The 14,081-nt window shown below is 40.2% G+C and overlaps 1 protein-coding gene across 4 annotated transcripts in view; it reads left to right on the top strand.

Moving 5' to 3' along the window:
- Positions 1 to 14,081, top strand: part of ZNF407 (zinc finger protein 407) — a 530,536-nt gene that overhangs the window by 305,094 nt on the left and 211,361 nt on the right. For all 4 annotated transcript variants that reach the window (XR_015727572.1, XM_045790276.2, XM_087869725.1 and 1 more), the window contains one exon: positions 374 to 552. Coding sequence is in view for 3 of the 4 variants with exons in the window: in XM_045790276.2 (XP_045646232.2) it covers positions 374 to 552 (179 nt within the window). In the remaining variant the exon portion in view is untranslated. The remainder of the gene's footprint in view (positions 1 to 373; positions 553 to 14,081) is intronic.

Here is a 14,081-nt window from a genome sequence, read left to right as displayed (position 1 = left end):
AGGCCACAGTGCTTTCCTTTGCACCACTCCTCCCTGGTGAAAGGTGTGTTCTTGGGGTTAAGGAAACTCCTTCAGTGCCCTCAAGTGGCACCAGAATAATTTGATATTAAAATTGTAGAACCTGGGATTTTGTGCTTCCTGTTCCGCATAGAATTGGATCACTAAGGTAAAAGACCAACTTAAAAATTAGCACCAGGTTCACAGAATCTACCAGCATCATGGGATTACTGTATTATACAAGTAGAAATTACTGTACCAGGACAGCTCTCGATGAGGGCCTGACACTTGGAGAGGCCTACATAGTAGCATCATCTGTGGTCTCATGGTGCTGATTCGACTTTAATTTGGTTCACTTTTCTTTCTTACTCGGTAGGTCAAACTGTGCTGAAAACATCCGCAAGCACATTTTGCACACGGGCAAACATGAAGGAGTCAAGATGTACAACTGCCCCAAATGTGACTACGGAACAAACGTGCCTGTGGAGTTCCGAAACCACTTGAAAGAGCAACATCCGGACATCGAGAACCCTGACCTGGCTTACCTGCATGCTGGTAAGCGCTAACACTATCACCATAGCTGCAGTTTTTAAGAGGATTTCATTTCATTCATCCACAGTGTTAGGATGCTGTCTGTCCATTACTGTCATGTATTTTAACACAGTGGAGCACGTGAGAGCATCTGCTTCCTGACTTCCAAAAAAGCACGTTCTGGGCTTATCCCACTCGACTATGAAAACGGGTCTTTTCTATCGTATGTCATCAAGAGCAAATTTGACAAAATAATCCTTCCAGGGCAAGAAAGTTAGTAATAGCAAATAGTCGGTGTTCAGTTGACTGAAATGATAGCTGTGGTTTGAACTTCACGTTTCGACTAATCGGTAGCATTTTTAATTTTTTTCAAAAAACATTTGTGAATTAAAATGTTATGCCCTGCCCCTGTGCACCGCTGTCTTGGGATGAGCACCTAGAAAGGGAGAGCACGTGCCCCAGGAGGGTGAGTTAAGCAGCTCGGACGGAGGAACGTGGTGTCACTCCTGTTTCAGAGATTAGGAGGGACTTGTCCGCAGCGTGAGGGCTCGGTGCTGCCGGCAGGGCCGGCCGCTCACATAGCCTCGCCTCCCTGGACCTGAAGCCAGAGGCGCAGCCACAAGGGCAGGTCCTTCAGATCTACCCCTGTGCATAGTCCAGCGTGTCTGCACTAAGCAGCGTGCCTTCCTCGAGTGCTGCGTTCTTACTGTGCAGGGCAGCCACCGCGGATGACGAGCACAAGGACAGGTTGGAGGAAGTGCTTACCCTGCAGGAGATTTAGAGAAAGTTCCAAAATGTGGGCCAAGCAGTACTATACTTCAGTAATGCCAGTTGATACAGCGAGCGTTTTAAGCTGATGGCTTTGGGATCAGTTACAGCCACGTGAAAACTCTCCTCCTTTCCGTACTGGCCCTGTGACCTCAGGCAGGCCAACCTCGTCATGCCTCAGGTTCCTCCTCTGTGAGTCTACGTGGCGGTATCTCTTTGAAGGGTCATTGTGAGAAGTGAAAAAGCTAATGGCCAAGCGCAGTACCTTTTATGCCTGCCTAGCAGGAGCAATGCAGAAGGGCTGGTGGGTCATGGGGGTGATGCTGGAGGTGTGACCACAGTGTTTGAAAGTCATGGGAAACCCACCCGAAATGCAAACATCATGGGAAACCCTACCCTGCAAAATGTGTAAGTAATGTTTGCTCGGATAACATTTACATGAAAGGAGATGGAACTTAATGAATGATTTGAGTTAGAAAACTATTCTTATCTATTGGTTATTATTACATTTGACAATGTCTGCTTATAAGGTTATTACTTGTTTTTTGCTGATGTGTTCTTTCAAATTTCTGTTTATGCTCATATGACTGGCTTTTTAAGCAATGGTAGAATGTCTGCAGTTGTCATCTGTGTTGTATCCAAGGCTGTTTTTGAAAAACAAAAACACAGGTCGGTATTCCTTGCATGTTAGTGAGGTTGCGACCAAAATGTTTGTTTGGACAGTTTATAGCTTTAGGCACAAGAACAGATAAAGTCAAATTGAAGTATCTTCTGGCCATCAGTTCCTATGGGTTCTTCCTTAAGATGAGCCGTAACCATACAAAGGCCAGAAATACTGCCTATGGAAGGAGGCGCTTCAAGTAGCCGCCAAGCAAAATGATCTAAATTGCCACTGGATCGTCAGGAAAGTACCCTTTTCAAGATAGTCCTGCGCCTGCTTCTCCAGGTGCTATGTCGCTGTCTTCTCTCTCCCCATTGCACCAACTGGACATTACAAATGGGTCATTTCCCTAAAATGAAGTATTTGTAACTTTCCGATGAGCGCCAAGGAAAGGAGGAGGAAGCTAACTGCAGAGCATAGACACACATTCCTCTTGTCGCTCTGCGCAGAAAGGACAGACAGCTTGGCCTGTGCCGTCGCTGCACTCGCAATGCTGACTGTTCCCTGGAGAGATGTTTGGAGATATTATTAGTATAAAACAAGTTTTAAGAAGAATTATTCCATTTCCTTGTGTATGTCTGTCATGCTCATGCGCGTGTAATCCTAGTTTTCGGTTTATATTTATAATTCTGTTCGAAACTCCTTTCTGCAGAAGTCACTGTAGCTAGCATTCCTCACAGAGCAAACCCGTGTGGTCCGCGTGGGGTGTCGGGTGTCGGCTCCTCCCTGGGCGTGGCAGTAGTGCTCCTTGGTAATGTTTTTGCTTTGATAAACGTAGCTCGGTCAAGAGAAAACTTTAAAAAGGTAACGTTTCTTAGACTGTGACTGACTCTTTACCCTTGTGATCGTAGATCATCCGCAGTGCATTTAGGGCTACGGGAAAGTAGGCTTCCTCGGTATAAAGTAGGGTGTTGAGTCAAGCTGTTGCTGCTCCTCGTTCCGTATTGTTCGGTGGTAGAATTAGGCGCCGCGGTTGTTGAATCCACGCGGGGCAGTAGGTGCTGGGACGGGTCCCGCGGCAGCAGCAGGGTTTTCTGCAAGAGTGGTTTCTGGCCGGAAGGGTACCATCAGCTGTGTTCTCCGGTGTCTGCACTGTCCATGTGCTGAGCATCTCGTAACCCAACATCCAGGGAAGCATATTATGCAGTTCTTTGAATAAAAGGGTGAGTTTAAAGCTACCCAAAAACAGACAGACAAAATCACTCTGGTCCTCACGTGATTCTACCATGTACATCAAACATCCGAAAGACCATTAGAAGGGACATTAAACAACAGCCACAGAAAAGTGTCATTTGAGATATTTTCAATTTTAGTTGAGATAATATTTGGGAATTTATATGTTGAAGCATAGACATATACTTTTTGGAAAGTATTGTTGGAAAACAGCTCTGCAGAAAGAGCTTTTGCTGTGACTGTGTGCTTCCCCGGGTTGGGTACATGAAGTCATGTAGGACTCCTCTCCTGCAGTCATGGAGGCCATGTAATTTAGCAGGAGTTCCCTGGAGACCAGGTCACACCCTGTGTGCCACACTGTAAGGTCGTAGACATCTGCACATCTCAGAGCTTCCCGTCCTCGTCCGCAGAGTCAGAAGCAATCTCTGCTTCTGTGTTGGCGTGGCCATTACGGTCGGGTAGATTTGAACGTCAGCCCTATTCCCTTATTGAATGGCTCTGAAACTGTTGTTTTAATTCTGTGGGTCTCAGTGTCCCCCTCTGCATGGCGGGGACAGTAAGGGCTGTTAGCAGTGTTGTCACCATCTGTACCACATGACGCGGGGTGCGCGCAGTAACGTGTGGCCATTCTGAGCAGCCATGGTTGCACGTTGTTCTTCGTCTCTGTCACTTCTGTGGGGAATTCATGGACTTGCCTCTCAGTGATTTTCAGGAACTAAAAGAATGATTTTAGTATCATTTCTTCATTTCATACTCCAGAGAATTAAAGCCTTTATGTGAGCTCTAATTTTGGATATAGTTTTATTTGAAAAACAGATAAAAGTGGTTATTTTTAAAATAAAAGTTGATTATTTAGAGATGTATTCTTTGATTTCCAGGCATTTAGGGATTTTTCTAGTTATCTTCTTGTTAACTATTGAAATAGTAATATAAGTTGATTTCTAGCTTCTATCTACTGTGCTGATAGAACATAATACTGAATTATTTCAGTCCTTTGAAATTTGTTTATGCTTTCTTCGTGCCCAGCATTTGGTAAGTTTTGGTAAATGTTTGAGACACGCTAGAAAGGAACGTAAATAGTGGTGCTGTTTGGTGTGTATTCTGTGTTCCCTACACATCACTTACACCGAGGTTTTTCACTGTGCTGTTCAGATTGTCTGTATTCTTACGTGTTTTTTATGCTACCTCTCCCAACTGTGAAGAGGAGTGTATAAAGTTGCCCCCTGTGATTGTGGATTTGTCTGGTTTGTTTGTTTTTTTAAATTCTCTTACTTTTAGCTTTACATATTTTCAACATCTATCCCTGGCTACTCATAACTGTAAGATGATTTTATACACATACCCATCTATCGTAAAGAAACTGTATGTATTCCTTATAATTATGACAAGTTCCTTTTTGTCTGTAGTAATGCTTCTCGCCATCATTCTGTGTTTCATGTTGGTGTAGCTGCATCGGCTTCTTTATAAGCAGCGTCTAGCTGCATTTGGTTTTTTATCTGCTGTGACAGTTTTAACCTTTTACATGAGATAGTCTTTAGTCTTTTACTTTTGTATTTATACTTTGTATCATTATCAGTACTTTCATCGTGGTCAAAAACGGAAACTACCCAAACGCCCATCTAGTAGAGTGTACAAAAGGCTGTGTGTTCAGAGTGGGATGCTGTGCTGCAGCGAGGACGACCCAGCTACACAAAAGAAACCGTAGATGAATCTCCCAGTCGTAGAATTGGATGAACTAAAGCTTTTCTACATACATATTTTTTAAAAATATGATTTATTTGCTTCCTGTATTTCTGGAGAGATTTATTGAGGTCCACTCTAGATCCAATATGATGAGATTTTACAATCTTATTAATCCGCACAAAATTGACATCAAATTAAAAGTTGCCAGAATTCTTTCATTGTACATTATAATTTTTTTTCTATTTGGTGAAATCCATTTCACCCCACAAATGATGACCTTTATGTTAGTAATTGCTTGTCTACAGTCTCTGTTACCGAAGAGTTCACGTGGTGGTCATTCACTGCACCCCGAGCATCAATGAAATACACTCCATGTTTGCGGTACAGACCTTCAGTCGGACTTGGGTGGTTTTGTGTCAGAATACTTCGAACAGCACCGGAAATAAGGGAGAAGGCCATGGAGAAGGTTGAGGGGAGCACGCGTGCCTCTCGTGATTATGCCAAAGAAGGAAACAGATGGTTTTCTCTCGTAAATTCCAGGTCTGCACCTCAGAAAGCATGCTTGCTTCTGACGTGGCGTTCACTGGTGCTGGGTGCGTGCTCAGGGCAGGACAGGGCGGGGCCGGGCCACCCTATGTAGTGTGACCGTGGCATCAATTTAGTTCCTTCACATTTCCTCTGAGAAGCTGGGACTTTCAGTGTTGGAAATGTTTATGTGTTTTCTAAAGGTGATGATCAAATGATGTTCTCTGTTCAGGAGAAATTAAGTATTAAGTGATGACATGGTATTTTCTCTAATTCCTTCATTTTCTACTGTTGTAGGGTTTTAAAAAAATCATATTTAAATTGATATGATTTTCATCAGTTCTTATATTGTTAAGACTTAAGCATTTAAGAATGTACATTAGGTTACCTGTACAGTGTGATAGTCTTTTCACAAAATGGGATTTTCATATTGTTCTTTAAGATGATCAGTTTTTTAATTCTTTAAAACATGTATTATTGCATTCCATAGCATTTTCCTCTTACCCAGGTGTAAGAATAGGAATGTGAAAGTTTGATTCTTACCAAACTCCACATCCTTTTTCTTTACAGCGCTAACTAATCCAGCACCATTGAAACTATAACTATGCTGAACTGATTCCTGAATTCTCCGTAAGCGCGCCGCTGCGTTGTCGGGCAGATGGAATTCTGTATTCCACCCCGGAGCCCCTTTGCTTCATCTATCACAGTTAAGATAAAACAGCTGTAGCCTTTTGTATCTTAACCATTCCCTCTCACTTAGCGGAATATTCAAATCTCCTCATATAAAAGATTTTCTTCATCATTAATTAAAAACATTAGCGTTCTGATCTACAGAGCCTTGTAAAATGTAGTTTTCCCCAGATTGTGGGGCCTTCTATTTTTAACCCCATTTCTTTCAGCCCCTTTTGTTAGTTGGTGCTCTGACACGTGTCATGACATTTTGTACAATAATTCATTTTATGAAGAGGTCCAAAAATCTCAGAAAATCCTGACACTGTCTCATTGGTTCTCCTTACATAAACCAATTATTACTTCAACCTAAAAAGGAACGAAATTTTTTCTGACATGATTGCCTTTGGTAAATCCATGCTGACTCACTCCTATTAAATTGTACTTCTCCAAATGTATCATTAAGCTCATCCATAAGTATCATCTCAAATTTATTTCCTAATATAGATGTTAGACTAGCAGCTCTATAATTTTCAGCCTCTACCCTCTCTCTTTGTAACCTTCAGACTGGATTCCTTGTTTTCCAGGCTCCTGGTATTTCACCACTGACAAAAGACTTCCTAAAATAATTAACAGTTCAACTATTTGATTCTTTACCCTCAGACATCACCCATGGGTTAATTTACTGTTTTTCTTAACTGCTGCTAAATGTCTTTGTTCCTGTCTAACTCCTCCCTGCGTCTAACTCTGGCTTCTTCTGGCCGGCGCCGTGATCCATGTCCATCCCGGCAGGTTCGAGTAACTAGCTTTTCTCTTTGCTCTTTTCTCTGTCACTCGTAGTCCTGTTGGGTTTGCTAAGCTTAGAACTAACTGCCCCACGTACTGTATAGCCAGTGGGGGAATAATGCCAAAGCAGGGGTTTCATCAACCAGCTTTTTTCGCTGATAGACACTTGCTCTCGAGGTCAGCTCATTTGCAGATGCTTATCGGTAAACATGGTGTTACTGGTAAGTTAAGCAGATCCTCTCAACTCATCCCTGTTTCTCTTTTATTGAATAATATACTGAAATATGTTTTTTCAAAACTTCTAAGTATACATTTTAAAATATTTTTAATTCAATCTGCTTAGGAAGAAGTGTTCTAACTTTTCTTCAGTGTGTCCAAAAACGTCCTTTTCCTGCTTATCACCGTGGAGCAGGGTTAAGGACGTACGCGCTCCTTTCCATCTGCCGGGGCCGCGCTTCTGCCACCTGCTTCGCACGCCCTCCTGCCGTCGGGCAGTCCTGCGTGTTGGGGTGTCCGTGGTGTGTGGTACGGCCTCCTACTTGAGGAGGTTGGTGGGTGGTACTAAAGCACACTGTTACTTCACACGGTCACATTGTGACTTTCCAGTTACAGAGATGAAGAGGAAGGGTAGCAGGACTGTGCCAAACTTGTCACCAGGCCACTCCTTTAAAACAAAGCTGTTCGGTAGGTGTTATTCCCAACTTAATGGTTTTTTTAAAAAATGGGTCTTCAAGAGGCTGACTTGCCCGAGGAGGCTACATCCCTGCAGCGCGGCCGATGGAAGTCCGTGCCTGAGGGGCTCCAGGAGTTACCTCGTCCTGCTCGCACAGGAGCTGAAGACAGAATCAGCCCCTGTGGGTTAATAAATTGTTATCATGAAGCCTTAACATGTTGGAGTTTTAAGACTTCAGATAATCTGAAAACATGAGCCAGGAGGTAACCTATACTAAACAAAAAGAGCCACCAGGGTAACTGTTTTCACAGTTGTACTTCTGCGGCCTAGTACAGAGCCTGGCAGATGGCGCCGGCATCCGTCAGATGAACCGGGTTTTAATGTCCTGACTCTATGGCTGTCGAGATATGTGACTTTGAGCAAGTCACTCAGCTGTTCTGTGTCTGTGTTCTCTACCACAAGATGCGTAGCACTGGTTAGCCTTTCTTCCAAATATGAGATTAATCAATGCATATGAAAAAGCTTTGAAAATTCTTACTGATACTGAGATTTTCTTTGTTATTGCCCTTCTGATAGTAGGAAGTTAGAAGGAAAGGACTGCGGTGATTTCTTTGCATTTATTTGAAGTTGCTATTAAGAGTAATGAATCTTATAACCGTATATGTGTTAGCAGGTATCCGTGGATCAGCATGACAGTCTGAGTGTGTAGCTAAAGTTAGGGCTAGAGAAGGTCTTTATATGGCTTTTTTTTTTCAGAGTAAAACATCACTTTATTTATTTGAATTATTTCTATTCTTTGCTCTTTATATTTTTAAAAATGTTTTTATAAATGAATATGATGCTGAAATAACGTCCTTTCGAGTGGATATTTCAATGTTCTATGGCAGTCACAACATTTAAAATAAAATCAGAGTCCACAATTAAAATATAGCTTTTGTTATAACACCTCATACAGTTGACTGAAGATAATCTGAAATTCATGTAAATCCATTCAATTAATCATTTTTGATGGATTTCAGGCCCTCAGAGCAGTCAGGCTCATCTCCTAGCTACATCATTTTAGAAGTTTTAAAGTGAGGTTTAATTTTTTTCCAGAAAAAAAAACTCCATGCTCTTCTTTCTTGGGAGGCCTAGCTAAGTGTAATTAGCCTGTGTAATTCAGAGCCACATTAAAACTTCCTTTTAGGCCTCTTTCCTTGCTGCCACATGGTTATACAGGCACATGACAGTGTGCTTACCTCATCACCAAGCAAAATTGTGATCTTATCTAGGCTAACATTTACAGCATTCATGAACTGAATTCTGAAAGTTAAAATAGTTAAAGAGAAAAAAAAAGAAAACAAAATTGTGATCTTATCCTCCCTGACAACTTCATTTATCAAAATTTTAAGGGGAAAAATTGATTGTGGAAAGTTATAGTGGGTGCAGTATGATTTTATCAGGTAATTGATGTGGCTTTTATTTTTATATAGACCTTTTATCAGCTGTTTAATTCAATATAATTTATATATTTTAAAAATTTACACACCCTCACATTCATATCTTGACCCCGACTAACATGCAATTTTGTATGAGAGAAACACGGTAGGCGTTGGCAGGTCTTACTGCTGATAGTGCGTTAACAGTTATTGTTTCCGTTGAAACCCTTTCTGGAAGAAGAATGGAACAGGTTCTTCAAATTATAGGGGAAGTTTAGGAATACTATTTAATTAGTATTGAAATTTAGTTCAGAAGATGTAAAGTGTACATTATCAATCATTCGCAATTGTATTTATTTCTGTTTTCATTGTACCAGCTAGCAGGTTTTCCTTGTTTTGAGTTTTTATTTTGAAATACTTTTAAGCTTACAGAAAAGTTGCAAAAATAGTGCAGCGTTCCCAAATATCCTTTGCCCAGCTTCTCCAAATGTGAGTGTCAGGTATAACCATGACAGGATTTCCGAAACCAAAGATACTAGCGTCAGTGCGAGACCATCTGCTAAGCCACATCCTTCGTTCACATCTCACCAGGTCTTCTGCCTGTTGTTTTTCTTTTTCCAGAACTCAGCTCAGGGACTGACGTGCCCTCTAGTTCTTGTGTCTCTTCAGTCTTTCATTGTCTCTCACAACCTTGATGCTTCTAACCAATAGAGATCAGTTATTCTGTAGAATGTTCCTTGTTTTCCAGTAGTCTGACGTGTACTCATGATTCAGTTAAGGTTCTTTAAGCGTCTCCCAGAGTAGAGGTGCAGCACATCAGGGTATGTTATGGCGGACGGTGTAAACTGGACCTGTTGAGTGAGGCGGTGTCTCCATATTTCTCCACTACAGACCTACTGTTTTCTCCGTATTAATTAATACACATCTCCGGGGAGATACTTCCAGATTATGCAAATAGCCTGTTTCTCCTCAAGCATTTGCCCACTAATTTTGACATTCATTAGTGGATTTTGCCTACAACAGGGTCTGTGGGGTTTTAGCAGTAATACTCTCTTTCCCTCGTTCCTTCTGTGTTTAATTGGAATTCTTCTTTAAGGAATATCTGTCTCTTCACTCCCAATTATTTTTTTATTCAATTTATTTTTACCAATATGGATTTATTATACTCGTGGTTTACAATTCAGTATCATTTTTATTTCTTAGTCAAATTGCTCCAGCGTTGGCCATTGTGAGCTCCTTCCGACAGGCGTCTGTGCCCTTTGGGGTGCCCCATCCTCACTAGCACTTGGGACTGTTGGGTTTTCTCAGCCATTCTAATAGGAGTTTGGTGGTATTGAGTGGTTTTAATTTGTATTTGGTCACTACTGATGTTGATTGTCAGTGCTTGTTTGCCATCTGTATATTTTCTTTGATGAAGTGTCTTTTGAAATAGTTTTCCCCTTTTCTCATTGGGTTACTGAGTTCTAGGAGTTTTTAATGTGTTTTTGATACAAGGCCTTTATCAGATAGATGATTTTCAAATATTTTCTCTCAGGTTGCTACTTGCCTTTTTTTCCCTCTTATCAGTGTCTTTCACAGAGAAAACTTTTTTTTTTTTTTTAAGATTTTGTTTATTTATTTGACAGAGAGTTAGAGAGTAGAAGTAGGCAGAGTGGCAGGCTGAGGGAGAGGGAGAAGCAGGCTTCCCGCTGAGCATGGAGCCCGATGCGGGGCTTGATCCCAGGAGCCGAAGGCTTTTTATTACAGTATATTTTTGTAATTGTTCTATTTTATTATTAGTTGTGAATCTCGTACTGTGCCTGATTTGTAAATTAAACTGTATCATAGGTATGTATGTATGTATGTATGGCAATTCGGTACTATCTGTGGTTTCAGGCATCCACTAGGGTTCTTGGAACATGTGTCTTGTGGGTGAAAGGGGACTTCAGAATTCATGAAGTCCAGTTTATTGATGGCTTTCCTCATGGTTTGTACTTTTGATGTGGTATCTAAAAACTGTTTGCCTAACCCAAGTTACAAAGGTTAACTCCTGTATTTTCTTCTGGAAGCTTTATGTTTTCACATTTACTTTGCATATGTTTATATCTGTTATCTATTTTGAGTCAAATTTTGGATAACATGAGGTACAGGTTGAGGGTTTTGTTTTGGTTTGGTGTTTTTTTGAATATAAGTGTCTTTTTTTTTTTTTTTTTTTTTTGAGCAACATTTGTTGAAAACCCTGTGCCTTGCACTTTTGTTAAAAATCAGTTGACAGTATTTCTTTGAGTCCACTTCTTTCCTCTCTACCACCATGACAGTTTCTAAAATTAAGCATGCATGTGTCTTAAATTTTATCCTAAAATTCCCATAATTGGATATATATATATTCATAATATTTATAAGTATATTTATTCCCCTTCAATTTCACATACCCCTGCTCTTCTTTTCTCTATGACCTAACATAAATTCCTTGACAGTCTAATGTGTCCCAGTCTTGTCCTTCTCCTGAATGACTTTATGACTTAGGGTAGATTATTGTGTCTGTTTGTTATAATCAACCATTCAAAAAAGCCTTATGAACAAATAAAGTGAGATATGCATATTTACGTTCCGAATATAGTGCCCAGTGAAATTATTGTTCCTTAATCCTTTATATTATTGAATAAGAAAAGCCCTTCACTTTTTGCTTACAATATGATTCTTCTCTGGTTGGTTTTACCATCATAATAAACAGTACTCAGTAATTTAGTATTTTATATTCACCAGATTTTTCTTCTTTTTTTTTTTTTGTTTCAAGTTTTTATTTAAATTCCAGTTAGTTCACATATAGTGTAATATTAATTTCTGGTGTAGAATTTAGTGATTCATCTCTTACATACAACACCCAGTGCTCATCACAACAAGTGCCCTCTTTAATACCCATCACCCATCTAGCCCCCACCCCAGCCCATCTCCTCTCCAGCACCCTATAGCTTTTTCTCTATAGTTAAGAGTCTGTTTTGTGGTTCACCTCTCTTTTTTCCCCTCATGTTCACCTGTTCTGTTTCTTAAATTCCTCATACAAGTGAAATCATATGGTATTTGTCTTTCTCTGACTGACTTATTTTTCTTAGCATAATATACTGTAGCTCTATCCACATCATTGCAAATGGCAAGATTCCATTCTTTTTGGTGGCCAGATAATATTCCCATGTGTGTGTGTGTGTACCCTACATCTTTATCCATTCATCCGTCCATGGACATTTGGCCTCTTTCCACATGTGGCATTTGTTGATAATGCTGCTGTAAACATCAGGGTGCATGTATCCCTTCGAATCAGTATTTTTGTATCCTTTGGGTAAATACCTAGTTATGCAATTGCTGGGTCATTGGGTAGTTCTATTTTTAATTTTTGAGGAACCTCCATACTCTTTTCCAGAGTGGCTGCACCAGTTTGCATTTCCACGAACAGGGCAAGAGGGTTCTCCTTTCTCTGCATCCGCGTCCACGTTTGTTGTTTCCTCTGTTAATTTTAGCCGTTCTGACAGGTGTGCAGTGATATCACACTGTAGTTTTGATTTGCATTTCCCTGATGATGAGTGATGTTGAGCATCTTTTCATGTGTCTGTTAGCCATCTGTATGTCTTCTTGGGGAAAATGTCTATTCATGTCTTCTTTACTGGATTATTTTTTTGGGGGGGTATTGAGTTTGATAAATTCTTTATAGATTTTAGATAATAACCCTTCATCAGATATGTCATTTGCAAATATCTTCTCCCATTCAAAGGTTGCCTTTTAGTTTTGTTGATTGTTTCCTTCACTCTACAGAAGGTTTTTATCTTGATGAAGTCCCAATAGTTCATTTTTGCTTTTGTTTCCCTTGCCTCTGGAGTCATATGTAGTAAGAAGTTCCTATGAGGTTGCATCAATTCCATTTACAATTGTACCAAAACCCATAAGATACCTAGGAATAAACGTAACCAAAGAGGTAAAAGAGCTGTACTCTGAAAACTGTGGAACACTTATGAAAGAAATTGAAGATGACACAAAGAATGAAAAATATTCCATGCTCGTAGATGGGAAGAACAGATCTTGTTAAATTGTCTATACTTCCCAAAGCAATCTGCACATTTAATGCAATCCCTACCAAAATACCACCAGCATTTTTCACAGGGCTAAAACAAACAATCCTAAAATTGATATGGAACCACAAAAGACCCTAAATAGCCAAAGCCATCTTGAAAAAGAAAAGCAAAGCTGGAGGCATCACAATTCCAGGCTTCAGGTTATATTACAAAGCTGTAATAATCAAGACAGTGTGGTAGAGGCATAAAAAAAGACACATAGATCAGTGGAACAGAATGGAGAACCCAGAAATGGACCCACAACTATATGGAAAATATAAAAGCAGGATAGAATATCTAATGGAGAAAGACTGTCTCCTCAACAAACAGTGTTGGGAAAACTGGACAGCTCCATTCAAAAGAATGAAACTGGACCGCTTTCTTACACCACGTACAAAAATAAATTCAAAATGGATGACAGGGGGCGCCTGGGTGGCACGGCGGTTAAGCGTCTGCCTTCAGCTCAGGGCGTGATCCCGGCGTTATGGGATCGAGCCCCACATCAGGCTCCTCCGCTATGAGCCTGCTTCTTCCTCTCCTGCTCCCCCTGCTTGTGTTCCCTCTCTCGCTGGCTGTCTCTCTCTCTGTCAAATAAATAAATAAAATCTTTAAAAAAAAAAAAAAACAAAATGGATGACAGACTTAATGTGAGACAGGAAACCATCAGAATCCTAGAGGAGTTCTCCATAATTTTCTCACTAGCTAAGAAGTCACTTTAAAAATTTACTCCTACTATCTCATACCCACTAGAATAGCTACTACGAGAAAAATAAAATAAAATAGTGTTGGCAAGGGTGTAGAGAATTTGAAACCTTTGTGCACTGTTGGGAATTTGAGATAGTATAGCTACTATGGAAACAGTATGGTGGTTCCTCAAGAAATTAAAAATAGAACTACCAAATGATCCAGCATTCCCACTTCTGTGTATATATGTACCAAAGAAATGAAAGCAGATCACGCTCATAGCACCATTATTTACAGTAGCCAAAAGAAACAATCCAAATGCCCATCAACAAATGAATGGATAAAGAAAATAGATAATATATAATCTGTAAATTATATTATGTAATTATAAATATAATTATGTATCATTATAAATTACATTATATGTAATA

This window comes from Ursus americanus, chromosome 19 (assembly GCF_024610735.1).
Source record: "Ursus americanus isolate L20-20 chromosome 19, mUrsAme1.1.p, whole genome shotgun sequence".
Taxonomy (NCBI): Eukaryota; Metazoa; Chordata; class Mammalia; order Carnivora; family Ursidae; genus Ursus; species Ursus americanus.
The sequence above is the reverse complement of the archived record's forward strand: the minus strand, read 5'-3'. Positions and strand labels throughout refer to the sequence as shown.